The following is a 16800-nucleotide window of genomic DNA, read 5'->3' as shown; positions in this document are numbered from 1 at the left end:
GAGGAGGGAGGGAGGGACAGAGGACAGTGTTGCCCACAGCACCCCTGACCATCATTCAAGGCAGCCCAGGGTGCCAAGGCACAGTGGTTGAAAACCACTGCATTATGTTAATTGTATAGATTCAGTTAATACACTGTTGTTGCAGTTTATTTATTTTAAAAATATTTATATCCTGCTGTATCATAAAAAATATATCACAGCAGTTTACAAGCCCATGGCCAATGGTATCAAAAGCCGCTGAGAGAGCAAGTAGAAGTAAATAGTATATAGCAGGCCCAGAGAAGCTTGAGCAACCTTGTTCTCTTCCGTGCCACAGTCCCAACAAAAAAATGACTTTCTGAAGCTGCTATTTTTATTTTAGCAGAACCTTCCCCAACCTCCATTGTCATGCTATTTAAATAACAAAATCCACACTGATAAAGCACTGATAACATTCATGCAGTTAATGTCATGCCTAGTTTTGCCCTGAGCCTTGCAGTATCTGCAAAATGAGAATGTTAATACTCTATCTCTCAGGATGGTTTGAGGAAATGAAGTCAGTTATACCACACTTTGCATAAAAAAATGGCATCAGATGCTGATGTGAGTTCTTTATGTACCAGCAACTCTACAACCTCTCCCTCTCCCTCTCTCCTTCTCTCTCATTATTTGGTAGCACAGGAGGGGTTTGCTTTTAAAATGAAAGAATCACCAACTGCATGGAATGTGGTTACCCAACCATCACAACCAGTTGCCACTGATAGCCTGAAAACCCTCCATTAATTTGTCTAATCCCCCTTTAAATCATTTAACTTTGTGGCCATTGGAGAAGTGAATTTGCTGTGTGAAGAAGTGCTTCCTTTTTTCTGCCCTGAATCTTCCAACTGTCAGCTTCACTGGATGGTCCTGAGTTAAAACTCAGGTATTGTTAGAGTATTATGAGCTCAGTATTATGAGAGAGGGTAGTTTTTTTTCTTTGTTCACATTCTTCACACTGTGCATAATCTTATACACATCTATCATGCCCCACTTTATTCCCACTTTTTTCTAAACTAATGCCCAGGTTTTTTAACCCTTGACATTTGTGGTTACCCTTTTCTTCACTTTTGTGCTCCAAGTTTCATTTCCTAGCATTTTTGTTTACCTCTTAACGATATTAGGTGATTTATAATTTGCATCAGCTTTGTCTTTATGTTGAGCAGTTGTGTATAATTAATGCTTGTACAGGGCTGTAAATATGTAAGTAGAATCAAACAAATAACAAACCTGAAAAACTAGTTTATAGGAACTAATTTATATGTAAAATCTCTTAGGGTTTCTGGCAGGTGTTGCTGTCAGTTACATTCTAAAATGAAGAAAGCCAAGTAGCATAGAGGAGAAAGGGAGTGAATTAAGCTGCATGCACTATTCCAGGGGTCAGCAAACTTTTTCAGCAGGGGGCCAGTCCACTGTCCCTCAGACCTTGTGGGGGGCCGGACTATATTTTGAAAAAATAAATAAAAATGAATGGATTGCCTCACAAATAACCCAGAGATGAATTTTAAATAAAAGCACACATTCTACTCATGTAATAACACTCTGATTCCCGGACCGTCTGCGGGCCGGATTGAGAAGGCGATTGGATTGGATCCAGCCCCTACCCATGCACTATGCCAAGACTAGAAAAAATAATTGTATGTTTGAATGTGTGATATTTAACAGGGATAGAAATCTTTTAGCTCACTGTAGGAAATGTTGTTGTAACCTGCCATTTGTGAAGAATAAGGAATTAATGGATGGATGAAGAAACAGATGATGATGAAACAGATCTGACAGACCTTAAAAAGAGAAATTCAGAGTATGAATTTGGTCTGTGTTCCTTGAAGAAATGTCGTTTATGGCCCAATCTTCAAGAAGTTCCAATTCAGGGAATGACCAGCCCCTATAGTGACTGTGCTGTTTATCATAGTTACTTTCCTACACCATTCCAGTAAGGTTTGGGTATGAGAGATTACATGCAGAGATCCAGTAACGTTGTTACTTGCAGTGCCAGTACTAACTCTTTGTCTCTCCCTGCCAACCTCTTGGAAGGCTGGAAAGTAATGACATAATTCATCTCATCTGTGTGACCTCCCTAGTTCAGGCATTACTGAAACGATATAGGTAGGAACTACAGAGAAGTAGCAACGGCTCTGTTAAGAATAAGCTCTAAGCATGAGAAATTCTGTTTCCCCTCTACTGTGGCCAAACATTTTATTTTCATGGTATAATTTGTGGTAATTGTTTTGCGTTGCCTGCACATACAGCATCTGGAAATTAATGGAGCCGCTGCCAAGCTACACAAATATGATTCTCTTGTTCATACACTTTACATTAACTCTACAGAAATTCATATAGAAACAGCTGTCTAAAATATGATTAGTAGTTAGTTGGAAGCCCAGCTGTATTCATATTTTCCTTGGAAGGATCAGGAAGATGAGTGGAGGTTTACAATAGGATAGCAAAGTGTTAGGCTCTTTCAGGATTTGGTGTTGGTGACCCTGCCAGACCACTCCTGGACTTAGTTCCCTTAGAGAGCTCAAAAATATACTTCTAATAGAAAAAGACAGCATTGTTCTCTTGATATTTCTTGGCAAATGTGTTAATCTACATTTACCCAAGCCCATGCAAAATAAATGGGAGTGAAACAAACCATTAAGTAAAAAGCTAATTTGACCAAGCAACAAAAGTACATTTTTAGTTTGAGAAATCATGTGCTACAAAATAGCATAGAAAGGAGAAGAGCAAAAAAAGCCACTGTTTTGCTGATTACACAGAACCACATTTAACACCCTCATTAGTAAGCCATCTATTCTCTCTCATCATAGGAAGAGGGTAATTGTCAAAGCAGTGCTGATTGATAGATGTGAATTTACAGAAGGAGCCAAAAAGGAGTGGGGTTGTTTTTTTAAAGGAAATATATCCCTTGGTTAAGGAGCTGTTTGCAGAATACAGATTTAGAGTGACATTCCCCTAACCAACTGAATTGAACTGTCTCTAGGTCATGGCACATGAGCTGTTCTCCACATTTAGTCTCAGATTCATTGGAAGATGATAAATGGTGACTACCTGAAACAAAACGATGGAGAGAAATAACATGGATGCACCACAACCAAGGAATATTATCTGATCCGTTCTGTAAAGTTACCCTATATACCCAGGGCAAACTGAATCTTGATTCCTGTAGTTACTTCAAAAACTCCAGTGTGGTATGATGACAATGTTTGTTTAGCAGGCACTTGAAAACCCAGCTATAGAAAAAGCAATTCTTAAATGCCCTGTTCATACAAACTCAAGCTTTTGCAAGCTGTGCGATGTTGCATATTTTTCCATCCCACAAAAGTTACTTGAACTACTAAAAAAAGAAGACAATGAACCAAAGAGGTCATGGGCTCAACTTTTTGGTGGATCTGAGAAATGTGTGCCATAAACTACAACAGTTACGTTGTGGCAGGGATGTCAATTCTAAGCACCTGTAATGCAGGAACAAAAGCAAATTTCAGAATTATACCAGCTGCTAATTCCAGTCCAACGCTTGTGCAATATATTCCCAAAACCAATTACTTAGGTACTTATAGTCGAGCACTAACTTGTTGTATAATTGACTGGAATTATAGTATCTGTAAAAACAAACTCAGCAAAATGACAATTTTACTGAAAGTTTATGTAGAGTAAATAATAATATTAGTAATGGACTGGAATTTTCAAAGGGCATAAGAGGGAGTTAAACTCTAATCATAAATCTCAGTGGGAAAGTTTGGGCAATGAGAATTTTGTGAATCCTTTGGGGAAACTCCATTCCTGTTTGGTTAGGTTAGAATCTAGACAGCTTTTGAGTAGGCACAAACAGAAACATTCAGACTCCAAGGCTCCACTATTTAAAAGCCTACTTTTGAGTCAGTCTTATTTTACTGGATTTAATAAACAGTGGAATGTATTTAGGTTGAAATCTGATCTTTCTTGCATATAATTTGTCCATTCTGTAACTGCACTTTCTGTCTCTTGCATACAATCATGTTTCTGGTGTCTTTTATATCTAACATCATATTCACTTAAAAAGCAAATGAACAATGTGGAGGAGGGCCTTGGCTTAGCGATAGGTTCAATTCCTGACATCTTCATTTAAAATGATCTCTGTATGAAATACTGGGTTTGTTTCTGCCTAAGACCCTGGAAAGCCTCTATAAGTATAAGGCAGCTTCATCTATGCTCCTCTTCTATGAAAGCCAATATTGTTTGTCTCTGTTACACTGCATAGTGTATGATGACAGTGATATTGCTTTATAATTCCTGGAATAACCAGAAGGAGGAAGTGTCTATAGGAAATGCCTATGGACAACATCCTGAAGAACAGGGACTTCTGGCCCTAAAGGGAAAGGAGGATTAGAGATTGTCCAAGAGAGGTATTGAAATAACAGGAGATGATGGGAATGAATGATAAGGAAGTATTGTCATGAAAATTGATGTGTTTTGAGGGGAGGACATAGAAGTGAAATCATGTTCATTTTTTGATTAGCTTTTGTTTCGTCTTATAAGTTACATGGACATAATTTCACACATTACTCTGCTCACTTCTAATGGCAGTAACCCCATTTTCCTGTTAATCCTGAACATTGGCCCTGTTTCATATTATACTGTGAAATGTGCTTGATGGTACCATATGCTCAATTGAATCACTGAAGGCACTTAGTCAATGCTGGTGATGAGTGGCTTGAGATCTCTGCAGCCCAGTTATGCCAAGTGCCCAATAGCACTCTCTCCTGCCATTGCTGGTGTTTATTCTTGTCAATAGAACTTAAATGCAGCATTATATTTTCATGTGTTAGGAATATGGGTTGGTTGTTTCACTTTAATAGATCTTACAAAGTGTCAAGCTCCTTTAAATGTTTTAAGTATTAATCTGGTTTTTAAAATGCTTTATCAAAACAATGCAAAGATGAGCCAATAACCTTATCAGCCAGTGCACTTTTATTTTATGCAGTGTTAACTGCATAAAAATACTTTTATGTAGCAGCAACATTTTGTGTTAGAAAAGTACAAATTTTAATAAATGTTTTATAATACTTTTAAACTGCTTCCATTTTCTTTCTTTTTAAAACCCAGGCTATGTGTCATTTTTGGGACGGCAAAGTGTGTTTCTGTGAGTCTGAGAAACGATCCTTCTTAGCTGACTTTGGTGCTATGTTGCCATGTCTTTGAACGCATCCCCTGGTCGAGTGACAAGTTCTGGTGCACAATGCTTTAGACAATTACTATTCCACTAGTTGTTATTACGCTGTAAAAGGGATTCCCAGTCACAGAAGGTGAGGTCCTTCCAACATGGCCCAAGACGGCATCAGCTCACCCAATGGGCCCTCTCCTTTCTCTCCTCCCCCTGCATCCCCAAAATCTGCTCTGGAGAACTAGGGGACCACACAGAGCAAATTTTGGGGGCATCTGGAGGCTGTAGAGGGGAGAATAGAAACTGCATGTCCACTATTGCACAAGTGGTGGACTGTTAGCAAAGTCACTTAAATAATGTCGGCAAAGTCAAGAAAGAAAAGAATTCCTGATGAATTTGAAGAAATAAACAGAAAGGTTTTGACTTCTTAGGTCAGGCCTTGTACATAACAGGGAGAACGTCAACCAAACATACAGAGAAAAACTCCCTCAGAACTATACAGCCAATTAGGGCATGTGTTCCTTCAGGAAACATCATGCCACCCTGCCTGGTTGCTAAGTAACACCTCCCCCATCACCCCCTTGGCTAGCTGACTTTAACACTAACAGAATATAACCCTTTTGTTGCACATGGCATGATTTTTGCTCTTGCACTAACATCACTGGATGTTTCCCAATATGTTTATTTGCAATTCTTCCATGATTCTATGAATTGTATTAATGTTCTTCAATCTGTAGCCATGAGATTTTACACTGGTTCCATTGGGTATGATCCTCCCAAATATTTAAGTGTCCCTCCAGGTTTTGTTTCGGGCATTGTATTCTGCAACATGTCAATGATCCCATTATAGAGCATCAGTGGTATATCATTCTGCTTTATTATTTGTTCTGTGATGTTTCCCCAATGTTATTACATTATTGCTGTCTGGAAGGGCACTTTTGACAACAAGAACAGGTCAAAAATTAAATCTGAATTTTGTGGTATAAAAAGTTACAGAATTTCGGCAGGAAGCTATGAGACATTCACCAAATTGAAACAAAGCAGCCTGTCCACTCTGAAACTTTGTGTGCACAAAGTATATTGAAAGTGGGATCACATATAACTTTCCCAATGCCATCATGAGCACAAATAATTATGAATTCACAATAAAAATGATACCTTGCAGTGGGGCTAGGTAAATCCTTGACTCTCCAAATAAAGTCAGGGGGACTTCTACAAGTGCTCAACTTTTGCTGGATCACGTTCATCGTATTTCAGTGGCTGCTTGTATGTTGCTTTAAGCTCTGCTGTTTGAGAAGAAATGGGTAAATAGCACACATTATATACATAATGCTTCAGCAGTTGATCTTCTGTAAGTGCATTTCAGTGGTAGTTGATAAACACATATGGGTGGTAGTTCCCTTTAGGTTTCTAGAAGCAACAATGCTGATAGAAAATTTTGCTTGAAAAATACTCTCATTTTATCAATGTCCTTCTTGTTACATTTCTTCTTTTCTCATTTGGCTCAAACTTTTTGTTATGTATACATCTGTAAACAGTGAACTTGTTAAACATCTATTTTAAAAGTATTAACTTGAATAAAAGATCAGTTACACAATCATAGCATTCTAAACACATTTTATGCATGTGGGTGTAAGTGTAGTGATAGTTTTAGATGGGAATTTGATTTATTTTGAATAAGAAACCAAAATTTCTCAAGAGCTAATTAAAATAAACAATCCCTTTGCTGCAGTTTATCTTATTTATTTAAAAAATATTTAATAAGCAAAGGTGAGTGCCATTCAGAAATCTTTTTAATTAGGTGTACATTTTATAGAAAATTCCTGTTTATATTGCTGTGATTTTATTTTACCATTCTCTTACAGTGACGTAGTAAAAGCTATTTTTTATGATTTTCTTTGGCTCACAGTCCCTGTTGTTGAATTTATTTGCCCAAACAGGGAAGTTTATAGGTGCACTTGTCTTCGTTACCTCACATTCAGTACGAGTGGCAGATGGTACATAAAGCACATAGTCTGCTAATGTGCCATTATTATTATTATTATTATTATTATTATTATTATTATTATTATTATTTCCTGCCTTTTTTCCCAGTCTGGGATGCTAGGTGGTTTACACAGATAAACTAGAAAAAGCTAAAAACATAGAAAATACTATCACTAAAGGATAAAAAATTAGGATAATCATTACAGGATAAAAAAGGTGTGCAGTGTGCTTATATCTGTCATTTGTGCTCATAGGGTGTCTAACCAGTCCTCCTGTTCTTAATTCTGCATCTTCTGTTGGCAATTTAAGGCATTTGCTGTAAAAATCCCAGAACTTAAGTCCTGTTGGATCAGACCCAGCACCAATCTACTCCCAACCATCCTGTCCTCACAGTGGCCAAACAGATACCTCTAGGAAGCAAACAAGCAGTACAGCAGCCATCATGACTAGTAGCCATTGACATCGCTTCTACCCTCCACGAATTTATCTAATCCTGTTTTAAGGCCATCCAAGTCTGTGGTCATCATTACATCTTGTGATAATGAATTCCATTGTTTAAACATACTTCAACAGCTGAACCCTGGATTTGCTTCTTGGCTTTGGACTGGCCAATGTTTCTGAAATATAAAGAAAATACTAAATAGGCCACTCAGATATAAAGGAAGTATTCCACCCCACCCCCACCCCCCAGTTCCAAATAGTTGCCTGCAGTGGTCTCCTGCAGTTAGATAGGTGGTGACCAGGGTCTTTTTAGTGCTGGCACCCTTCTTTGGAACACCCCCCTTGGTCCACAATCCTAGTGCCTCCTCTTAGCTCTAGCTGTCAGGTAAATATAATTTTATTCACCCAGACTTTAAACTTGCTAAACATTTGCTGCTATTGGAATGCTACAATTTTCGAATCAGGTCAGTTTATCTTCAGTTAATTTAGAGTTTAAATATTTTGGCATTTAGTGTGGATTCTTTTTAAAGTTCTGTTGATTTTCATCCTATTATTTGTTTGTTTTTATTTGCTTGCTTAGGTATATAAATAGTTGTTGTGATTGGACGTAAACAAATACAGTGATGACTGTAATGTCGTGGGAGCAAATAAGGAATTGTACCTAGCAGCCCTGAATTGCCTTTAATCTAAATGAAATAAGATAATTACTGTCTAGTCATCCATGGTATGGTTTTCCGGACCCATCCTGGTATGTTGTTTACCAGCCCTAACAGGTATTGACAAAGAGGCACTATCTTGTTCGGTTGCCTCCTTCCATGTGCAGACGCATTTCCTGCCATGCTGCCTGCCTCTCCTGTCTTCATACACTGATGCAATTCTCCAGGGACTTACACACACACACACACACACACACACACACACACACCCTTCCTCCTTTGTCTAATTCCCTAGAATGTCATTTTCCTGGACATTTTCAGGGCTTTCCCTGTTTCCTAGCGATTTCTCACATATGTTAGTAGAGAGTGCCAGACAGAGCCTTGAGGTGGAAACCATCAGTTGAAATGCACGGGCGCAGAGCAATGCCGTTGTGCAACTCCTGCTCATTTCACTGGTTGTGTGGGGTTTTTGTTCAATTATGTCCTGACTTCCCTTAAAAATTCACGGTGTAATCATTGTTAGTGAGTCGTGAGGGTGCCATTTGGTTTCTCTGCTGATGCAGGCACTAAAATAACCTGGGGTGTCCCTGTTGCCCACCATCATGACCCCTCCCCTCTGCCCATTGCCTCTGCATCATCTTAGTAGCCTTTAGTTCCCTCTCTGCTGCTAGGTCTCCCCTTCTCCGCATCCAATGACTTTTTGCCTGGCAGAGAAGTGAAAGAAAACATCTGCAGTGGCAGAGGAGCACAAATGAAAGGGAAGACTTAGGAGCCTTGGAGGAGTCTCACATTGTGCAGTAGCAACACATGCATGGGGTTTTTTTGGGGGAGGGGCAGGCTTTTGTTAGGGGGCAGAACCTCAGATTTGTATTGATTCCTATTGATTGGGGGGCAGCTGTCCCCCCTGCCCCCCTTGGCTATGCCCATGAGCACATGGTTAGTTTGTGCAGACATGGGGTATAATCTGTCAGCAGCACAACATGGGTATAACAAATTGATTTCTTGGGGTGAGAGGGGATGTGCTTGTGCATGAGATATGAGCATGTTTGTATTTGCCCCCTTACCACAGGGAGATCAAGACAGCATATATGAGGCTACCACACATATATACAACAACTCTGTAGGTGTGAGAGAGTTCAGTTTTATTATTAGGATTTATCTCATGATAGTTTTGATTTTTATACATCACTGAATATTGTAATGACAGAAGGTTGGAATAAAAATATTTTAAATAAAAAGTAACATTAGTGCTCTGAACCCTGAAACTTATTCCCCATTGCCATTTGTTAAATTTTTATGTGTTTGACAATCACAATTTGACCTTTTTGCATTCTGTGAAAACATTCAGGCTTAGCTATAAAGTTTGAGATGAGTAATTTCATGTTCCAATGAATGGAGTATTTCATGGGTCTTGTTTTTGCTGCTGCACAACAGACTGATACACAGCTATCCCTCTGGAAATCATTCCTATGGATATGTACAATCTAATTTTGGGTAGGAAACTTACTTAGTAACAGAGCTTCTCCCTCCTATCTGCATTTACCGTACATTGTTTCTTTCTTTTCTTCATAGATTGAGCTGCAAAAGCGAAAGATGAAGCAAAAGGAACTGTTTATATTACAACTTTTAGAAAAAATATCATTCCTTGAAGGAGAGGTAAGGATTATATTTGGCTAATTACTGAAAGTTATTGTTTTTAACTGATACTTAGCCAATTATCTTTCCCAGTGTAAAAATGCCTCAAAACTCTGCTAGTTCTGTTAGCCCAGTACAAATATAAATACAAATTTAATAATATAAAAGTTTAACAATGCAGAACATTTATATACTCTCAATCTGGAAAATTCAAAAACAAATATGAAACACTTCTGATCGAGGCAGCATAATATTATAACTAGTAAGAATCAAGTGTCAACAAGAAGAAAAAAGAGGGGGGAACCATAGAAAATGTATAAACAGAAAACAATACACTATTAATTGAGTACACTCGTCAGCTGTATTTGAGTGGCAGTCTAGAGATTTGAGTGAGTCAGGAGCAGGGATGATAATGAACTAAGTGCTTCCTGTATTAGGTAATGCAGACCAGGATGTGTTTGTGTGAATGTGAATGTGAGGGGAAGGGCGGAGGAAATGGAAATCCAATACTTTTTCCTTTTATAGGATCACTGTAGCCCAGTGGTGTGCAGTCAATGGACTGTTAGGGGACTAGACTAGCCCCCTAAATGTTCCGATTAAATTAAAGTATTAAAGCCTGACGCCTCCTTCCCAAAGCCTGGGAAGCTTCTGCCCAGCTTAGGGAGGGAGGTGTGATGCTCACGTGTACGACATTGCCCCATCACCCTCGCAAGCTGGCGCCTCTGGCCCTAACTGTTCTCCTACAAAAAATGTTGCCACACGCCACTCTTGTAGCCATGTAGAGCTATATGTTATAAGGGGGATTGATTATTGTCTGGAAGACTTGCATACATAATAAATTAAGCCAAACTGTTGTGAAGTTATCCTTTTGTTTCTGCTCCTTCAACAACCATAATTTATTAGTTAGTTTTTTCCACTAGGCCAATATCCCATACACTTTTGTACGAATGATCTATGTTTACCCTGAAATATTTTTCCAATGTCTAGCTAAAATATTCCTAGACATTATTTTACAACTAATTTTGTTAGATTTCAATTAAGGTGTGTGCTGCCTCCTACCTTTTGATTAATTTGTAGGTTGGTTTTGTGGTTTGTATTAGATAGCAAGTCTACTTAGGCAGCACCTATCTTCCTACATGTTCTGTGAAACACCTATTTTTCAGGCACTCAACAAATAAAAAAAAATATTTATATTTTGCACAGATGAGCAGTAACATGTAAAGAGAAGCCTGTGAAAATTAATAGAAACGTCTTTTCACATTTGTGGTTAGATTTGGGAGGGGAAAACACAGGAAGCTGCCGTTTGCAGAGTCAAACCATTCCTCCATCTAGCTCAGTATTGTCTACTACACCAATGGTGTAGCCATTGGTCTATGGGAACCATTGGTCTATACTCTACATTGACTAACAGCAATTCAACAGGATTTTAGAAAGAGGTTTCACCCAGCTCTATCTGGAGATGCTTGGGACTAAACTTGGGGCCTTCTGCACGCAAAGCAGAGGCTCTACTGCTGAGCGACAGCTTTTCCAGGAAAACCCTGGAAGCTAGATCAGAGTGTTAGCATCTAGGCTTCTCATTGCTCCCGCTTGCAAAACCTGTCAGGACCCATGGGAGCTGTGACATGAAAGGGAGCGAAGCACTGGATAAGTCTCTCCTGTCCATAGGACGCTCTCCTCCAAATCACTCAAAAAAGGAGAGGGTAAGAGAAAATCCAGATTGAGAGAGGAGAATGTGTGGGAAGGCAGCTATTGGAGGAGAATGTCATATGAACAACAGAGAATTAATGGAAGTACAGGAAGCTTACTATCCACGCTGAATGACAGTAAGGATGAGTCCTAAGTCCAACACTCTCCACTCCTCTCCCATGCCAGCTTTCATCTTTTTCCTTTCTCACTTTCTGCACCTCCAGTTTAAGAAATTCCCTATAAGCTTCCTTTTAAACACCTCCTGCTCCCCCACCTCTGTTGTCTTAATGTTCTCCTTCAATGGTAAAAATAAATAAAGCAAGCCTCTCTTAATCTAAAGAGATTAAATGATAGGCTATGCAGTGGCAGTGGTTAAGAGTGTTGACTTAGGACAGGGGAGGAGACTCTGGTTCGAGGCCCTCCCTGGGTGACCTTGGGACTGGTCACCATCTCTACGGCTAACAGGGTTCAGCAACAGGGGTGGGGCCTGGAGCAGGATGAGTCATGTACACTATCATGAGCTTCTCTCAAAAATTAAAAAAGATACTAATGAAGAAAATTTCTTCATTGCTTTACAGTATGCATGTGTAACAATTAATTGCAGGGCCTGCTGGGATATTGAACTGAAGAATTGAGTTGTCAATTTTGTATGTTTCAGAATAAAGAATTACAAGACCGTTTGGATTACTTGATGGAGTCACAGTCAAGGACTGATGTAGAAACCAGAGATGTTGGAGTAGGATGTGACCTTCCACTGAGGTATCTGGGCTTGAATACATTCAGGGGGAATGCTTTTTAGCCCACTTCGTTGAGAAACTGAGACAACTAAAGCAGCTGCCACCGCTTTGCAAATTCATGGAATTGTGAAGTTTTTTTTGGGGGGGGGACGTGGGCAGGTGGGCATTTCCGTAGGTGAAATGGTGCTTCTTCAAGGCCAAATGAGGAACAGTGATTTGTCACGCGTAATAAACTTTTATATGCTTGCTGTGTTTGAGCTTGCCAGAGGAGCCTGAAGTCTTAGCGGCACGCTGAATAAGTCATTTCACTAGAGCAGTTTAATGAAGCACTAATAAGATTACTCAGTTATGATTTTGCCCTTCTGACATTAACAACCAGCTACACTGGTTTCCAGAGCTTCAGCCTAGAGGCAGCGATAATAAGACAAGTTAAGAAATTTCCAGGCCGTGTGACAGCTATTTATGTGATGCTTCCTGGGGACCCTCAAGGTGCCAAAGCATCTATATGTGGTTCATTTGGAAATTTATCATTGACCTTTACTCTGCTTAGCTTTATGGAGCCCTTTATTTTTCCTGTTTAATTTTTATAAGTAAATAAGAATTAATGATTTTTTATGGCTTGAGGGAAGCTCTTAAGGCCCTAAACCAAAAGAATGTGTATGGGGAACGTGGCAGATGTTCCTCAGTTTGTAGCAACTTGGCAAATGCCAGTAAAACAAACAAACCAGGAAGAGGCTTTTTTCACGCTGTTTATGAATAGCTAATTGCCATTCATCAGGCATAGGCTTAATGTATTTTCTGCACAACGAAATAAAGAGACCCAATAATATCCAAATACAACCTACGGTATATTATACTAATAATAAGATTTCAACCATGTGCAAAAGTGTTAAGTAGCAATTAATACCAACAACTATGGATCACTGGTAAAACATCTGTTTAAATAAAGTCTTTTGCAAGTTCTTATACATAAATGATAACTTCTAGTTCCTGGGGGGAAAGTTCTTAATCAGATTCCAGTTTGAATGCTGAAGTCTCTGAATGCATGTGTCTCTGGGGACTTGTGAGAGGGGAATGCTTTCTGTGGGTTGACCATGTGCCACCGTGGCACATGGTTCCAGGTTCCAGGAATTCACACCAAGAGCTTGAGTTGAATGCTGAAGTACTGGATATATTAAGGTAGGGTGGGGAAAGGAAGTTCAATTACACACTAAATAATGTGTTCCTTGGGCTCACCCCCCCTAATAATCTACTGCACTCAAACCCCCAAAGTGGAGAAAGAGATCTCTAGTGGAGGAGAGAGAGAGAGAGAGAGAGAGAGAGAGAGAGAGAGAGAGAGAGAGAGGTTGCTAACTAGAGTAGATTTAAAGGGTTGGGAATCAGAGGAGTTCCTGCAGTTGCAAATGACTAAATGACTAGTGGGTGTGGGTGGGTGTTGATGCTAGGGCCAAGCATCCAGGCCAGAGTTCCTCTGCTTCAGGTTCTCTTACGATTTTTCAGCTCTTGGGACCCACAAGCTCTGACATTCAGTTGCTCTGAGTAAGACTGCAGTGGAAAGCAGAGGAGAATGGTGGGTGTGTACAGAAAGGAGTTCCAAGCATGTGCCAGAATCTGTTCTCTTTTTTTGGAGTCTGGTTTCAAAGGAATGGCTGGAAGAGAAGGGGAGAAAGGAGTCAAAGGCTGAGCTTTCCCTACCCTTATTAGTTAAAAATTCATTTGAAGCTCTACTTGAGATTGCTATTGTGCCTCAAGTGTGATGTTTTTATGCTGGTTCCTCAGGAAGTATGATACAAGCATTGTCTTATTTGCCCAGGTACTTAATAACCCACATATGAACCAAAGGTTATTGTTTACCTTGATTTGCATGATAGCTAGATCTTCTACCTACACTTTGGGAGGGGGGTGATTGGAGTCATCTTTTGTGGGGCTCACTAGGTCAACCTTTTGTAAGCCAGTTATTGTCAATTCCTGTAGGTGTTGCAATATAAAAAAGTTGAGAGTCAAAATACCCGGCCCTGGGGTTTAGGGAGCAGAACTATTCCCAGCATGCATCACTGTTCTCCCCACTTTTCCAGTTCAGTGTCTGGAGACTAAAGGTGGACTGCAGTGGGCTGCCATGTTACAACAAGTTACATGTTAGATGCAATTCTTCCAACATGCTGTGTCTTTTTTAAAAAATAAAGAACTAGCAGCCTCATAACCACAGTTGCTTGGGAATTCCAAGAAACCAAAAACCAGTGCAGTTTTGAAAGGTTCAGTCCAACATTTTGATTCAAAATGGCATCTAAATGTATCCAAACATAGATCAAGATAGCTCCTTGGTCTCAGGAACCATCGTGCAAAATTTGGTTTTGATATTTTAAGGTCTCCAAATATTGAACAGACTCTATAACGAACCATCAAACAATTTTCTAAAACATGTAGAAGATTTGTTTCTGGTTACCAGCTGTGCTGCATGAAGGACTTTCCTCACTCTACTGGCTCAAGGAAAGAGTTATATTTGTTGTGGATTCCTTTTCATTGGTTTTGATCAGCCAAACAGTATTGGTTGATTTCTCGAGTGTCTAACATTTTGTGCTGTTGGTTTTCATTCCTAGCACTGAGAACAGCGGCACATCTTCCGAGACATCAAAGCCTGCCAGGACATACACTCCATTCAAGAGAGTCTTGGAGTATTCGTCAAAGCGCAGCACAACTGCCATCATTCCAGGCCCAGGAACTCCTCACACATGTTCCAGCGTCTTGAAACTCTGCAGCTTGAAGGACTGATGAGGCAGAAAAGCCTTTCAGACACTTTGTTCATGAAGCTGCCGTGTATTTATTTGCAAGGGAACCAAAGGTGAGCAAAACCTCTGCCCCTGTTCCTTTTTTAGAGGAAGGAGTATGCAAAGTCACCTGCCACATTCTGAGCACACCTGAAGGAGAGGCTGCTGGACAGCAATCCTAACTGCACATGGAAACTCATTTCTCGTTTGAACTTTAATCTAATTCTACTTCACAGAAGTGCCATTTTCTTTACTTGAAAAGGGCATTAATTTCAATGTTACTCTTTTCCTTTTTGGAAAAGTGGTAGTTACAGCCAAAGATATATTGGCAGTTTGCTTGGGGAGGAAGTCTCTGCTTTTTGTAGCTCTTTAAGATGCTGATTCTGAAAACACTGAATGGGACCGCGGTGCTCCTGAAGAGGGCGGCAGGGACCACCACCAAAGAAGCGTGCCAGTGGTGCTCTTGTGAGCTTTGTGGAAAGGAATGACATTTGTTGGGTTTCTGCAACAAGGCACGTAGCTTTCTAATCTGTTAACTACCAAGTTTATTTCTACAATCAGTAACCTCCAGGTCTCTGAGATTCAGTTTCTTTTCAAAGGGACTTTTTCAGTCTTTCATACCCACCTCTCATCTGTCTCCAGGAAATATAGCATTGGTTCTTCATGTATATTAATACCTGGAAATACTTACGTGTCTATTTATAACCTTCCTGTTTAACAAAGCCTATTATTTTGTATATTGAAAATCGCTGAATGCTGTTCCACTGAAATATGGTTAAAAATCCTTTGTACTGAAGCTTAAGCCACATTTGACTAACTCACTGTATATGCATTTTTATAATGTGCTATGTTGTATTTTAATGTCATTTAACATCAATGCTGGAGGGGCTAGCTATTCCTCAAGGAATACACAATGTGTAAGAGTTAACAGGGAAAATGTTGATTTAAAATGATTGGCACCATGCTTTTAAAGACTCTGGCCCATTGTCACTGTGTTTCACATTTGACTATACTCTTTCAACAGAGCTCTTGTTATTTTCATGTATTTGCACTACTTAATTAGTAAATAAAAAAGAACACTGTATAGGAAGTCTGAGGCCATGAGAGTCACTTGGATAACTCTGCAAGATACGTTTCCGAGCACAATTCAAAGGTGCTGACCTTTAAAGCCCTAAATGGCCTCGGTCCAGTATACCTGAAGGAGCGTCTCCACCCCCATCGTTCTGCCCGGACACTGAGGTCCAGCACTGAGGGCCTTCTGGTGGTTCCCTCACTGCGAGAAGCTAAGTTACAGGGAACCAGGCAGAGGGCCTTCTCGGTAGTGGCGCCCTCCCTGTGGAACGCCCTCCCACCAGATGTCAAAGAGAACAACAACTACCAGAGTTTTAGAAGACATCTGAAGGCAGCCCTGTTTAGGGAAGCTTTTAATGTCTGATGTATCACAGTATTTTAATATTCTTTTGGAAGCCGCCCAGAGTGGCTGGGGTATAAATAATAAATTATTATTATTATTATTATTATTATTATTATTATTATTAGAGAACTAATTGCTTAGGATACCATCCAGCCACCTCAGTTCCTTCCCACTTGGCTCTAGTGTGCCTGTTTGAATAAATACTTTTTGGAAATTGTACCAAAGGCAACATATTCTACATTTACAAATGGAGGGAAAACCTAAATATGAAGTATATATTCCCTGTGATGTTATATATTCCATTTATATTGTTATGAAATTG

At 39.6% G+C, this 16800-nt stretch overlaps 1 protein-coding gene across 1 annotated transcript in view; it reads left to right on the top strand.

The window, feature by feature from the left end:
- The window catches only part of LOC310748707 (myocardial zonula adherens protein-like), a 61461-nt gene that overhangs the window by 29224 nt on the left and 15437 nt on the right, over window positions 1-16800 (top strand). Inside the window, exons 11-13 of the mRNA XM_083584548.1 lie at window positions 9814-9897; window positions 12221-12321; window positions 14897-15065. Of these exons, the coding sequence (XP_083440674.1) occupies window positions 9814-9897; window positions 12221-12321; window positions 14897-15065 (354 nt within the window). The remainder of the gene's footprint in view (window positions 1-9813; window positions 9898-12220; window positions 12322-14896; window positions 15066-16800) is intronic.

Source organism: Podarcis filfolensis, assembly GCF_964270895.1.
Source record: "Podarcis filfolensis genome assembly, chromosome: 14".
NCBI classification, from domain to species: Eukaryota; Metazoa; Chordata; class Lepidosauria; order Squamata; family Lacertidae; genus Podarcis; species Podarcis filfolensis.
Note: the sequence above shows the minus strand (reverse complement) of the source record. Positions and strands in the feature narration are given on the sequence as shown.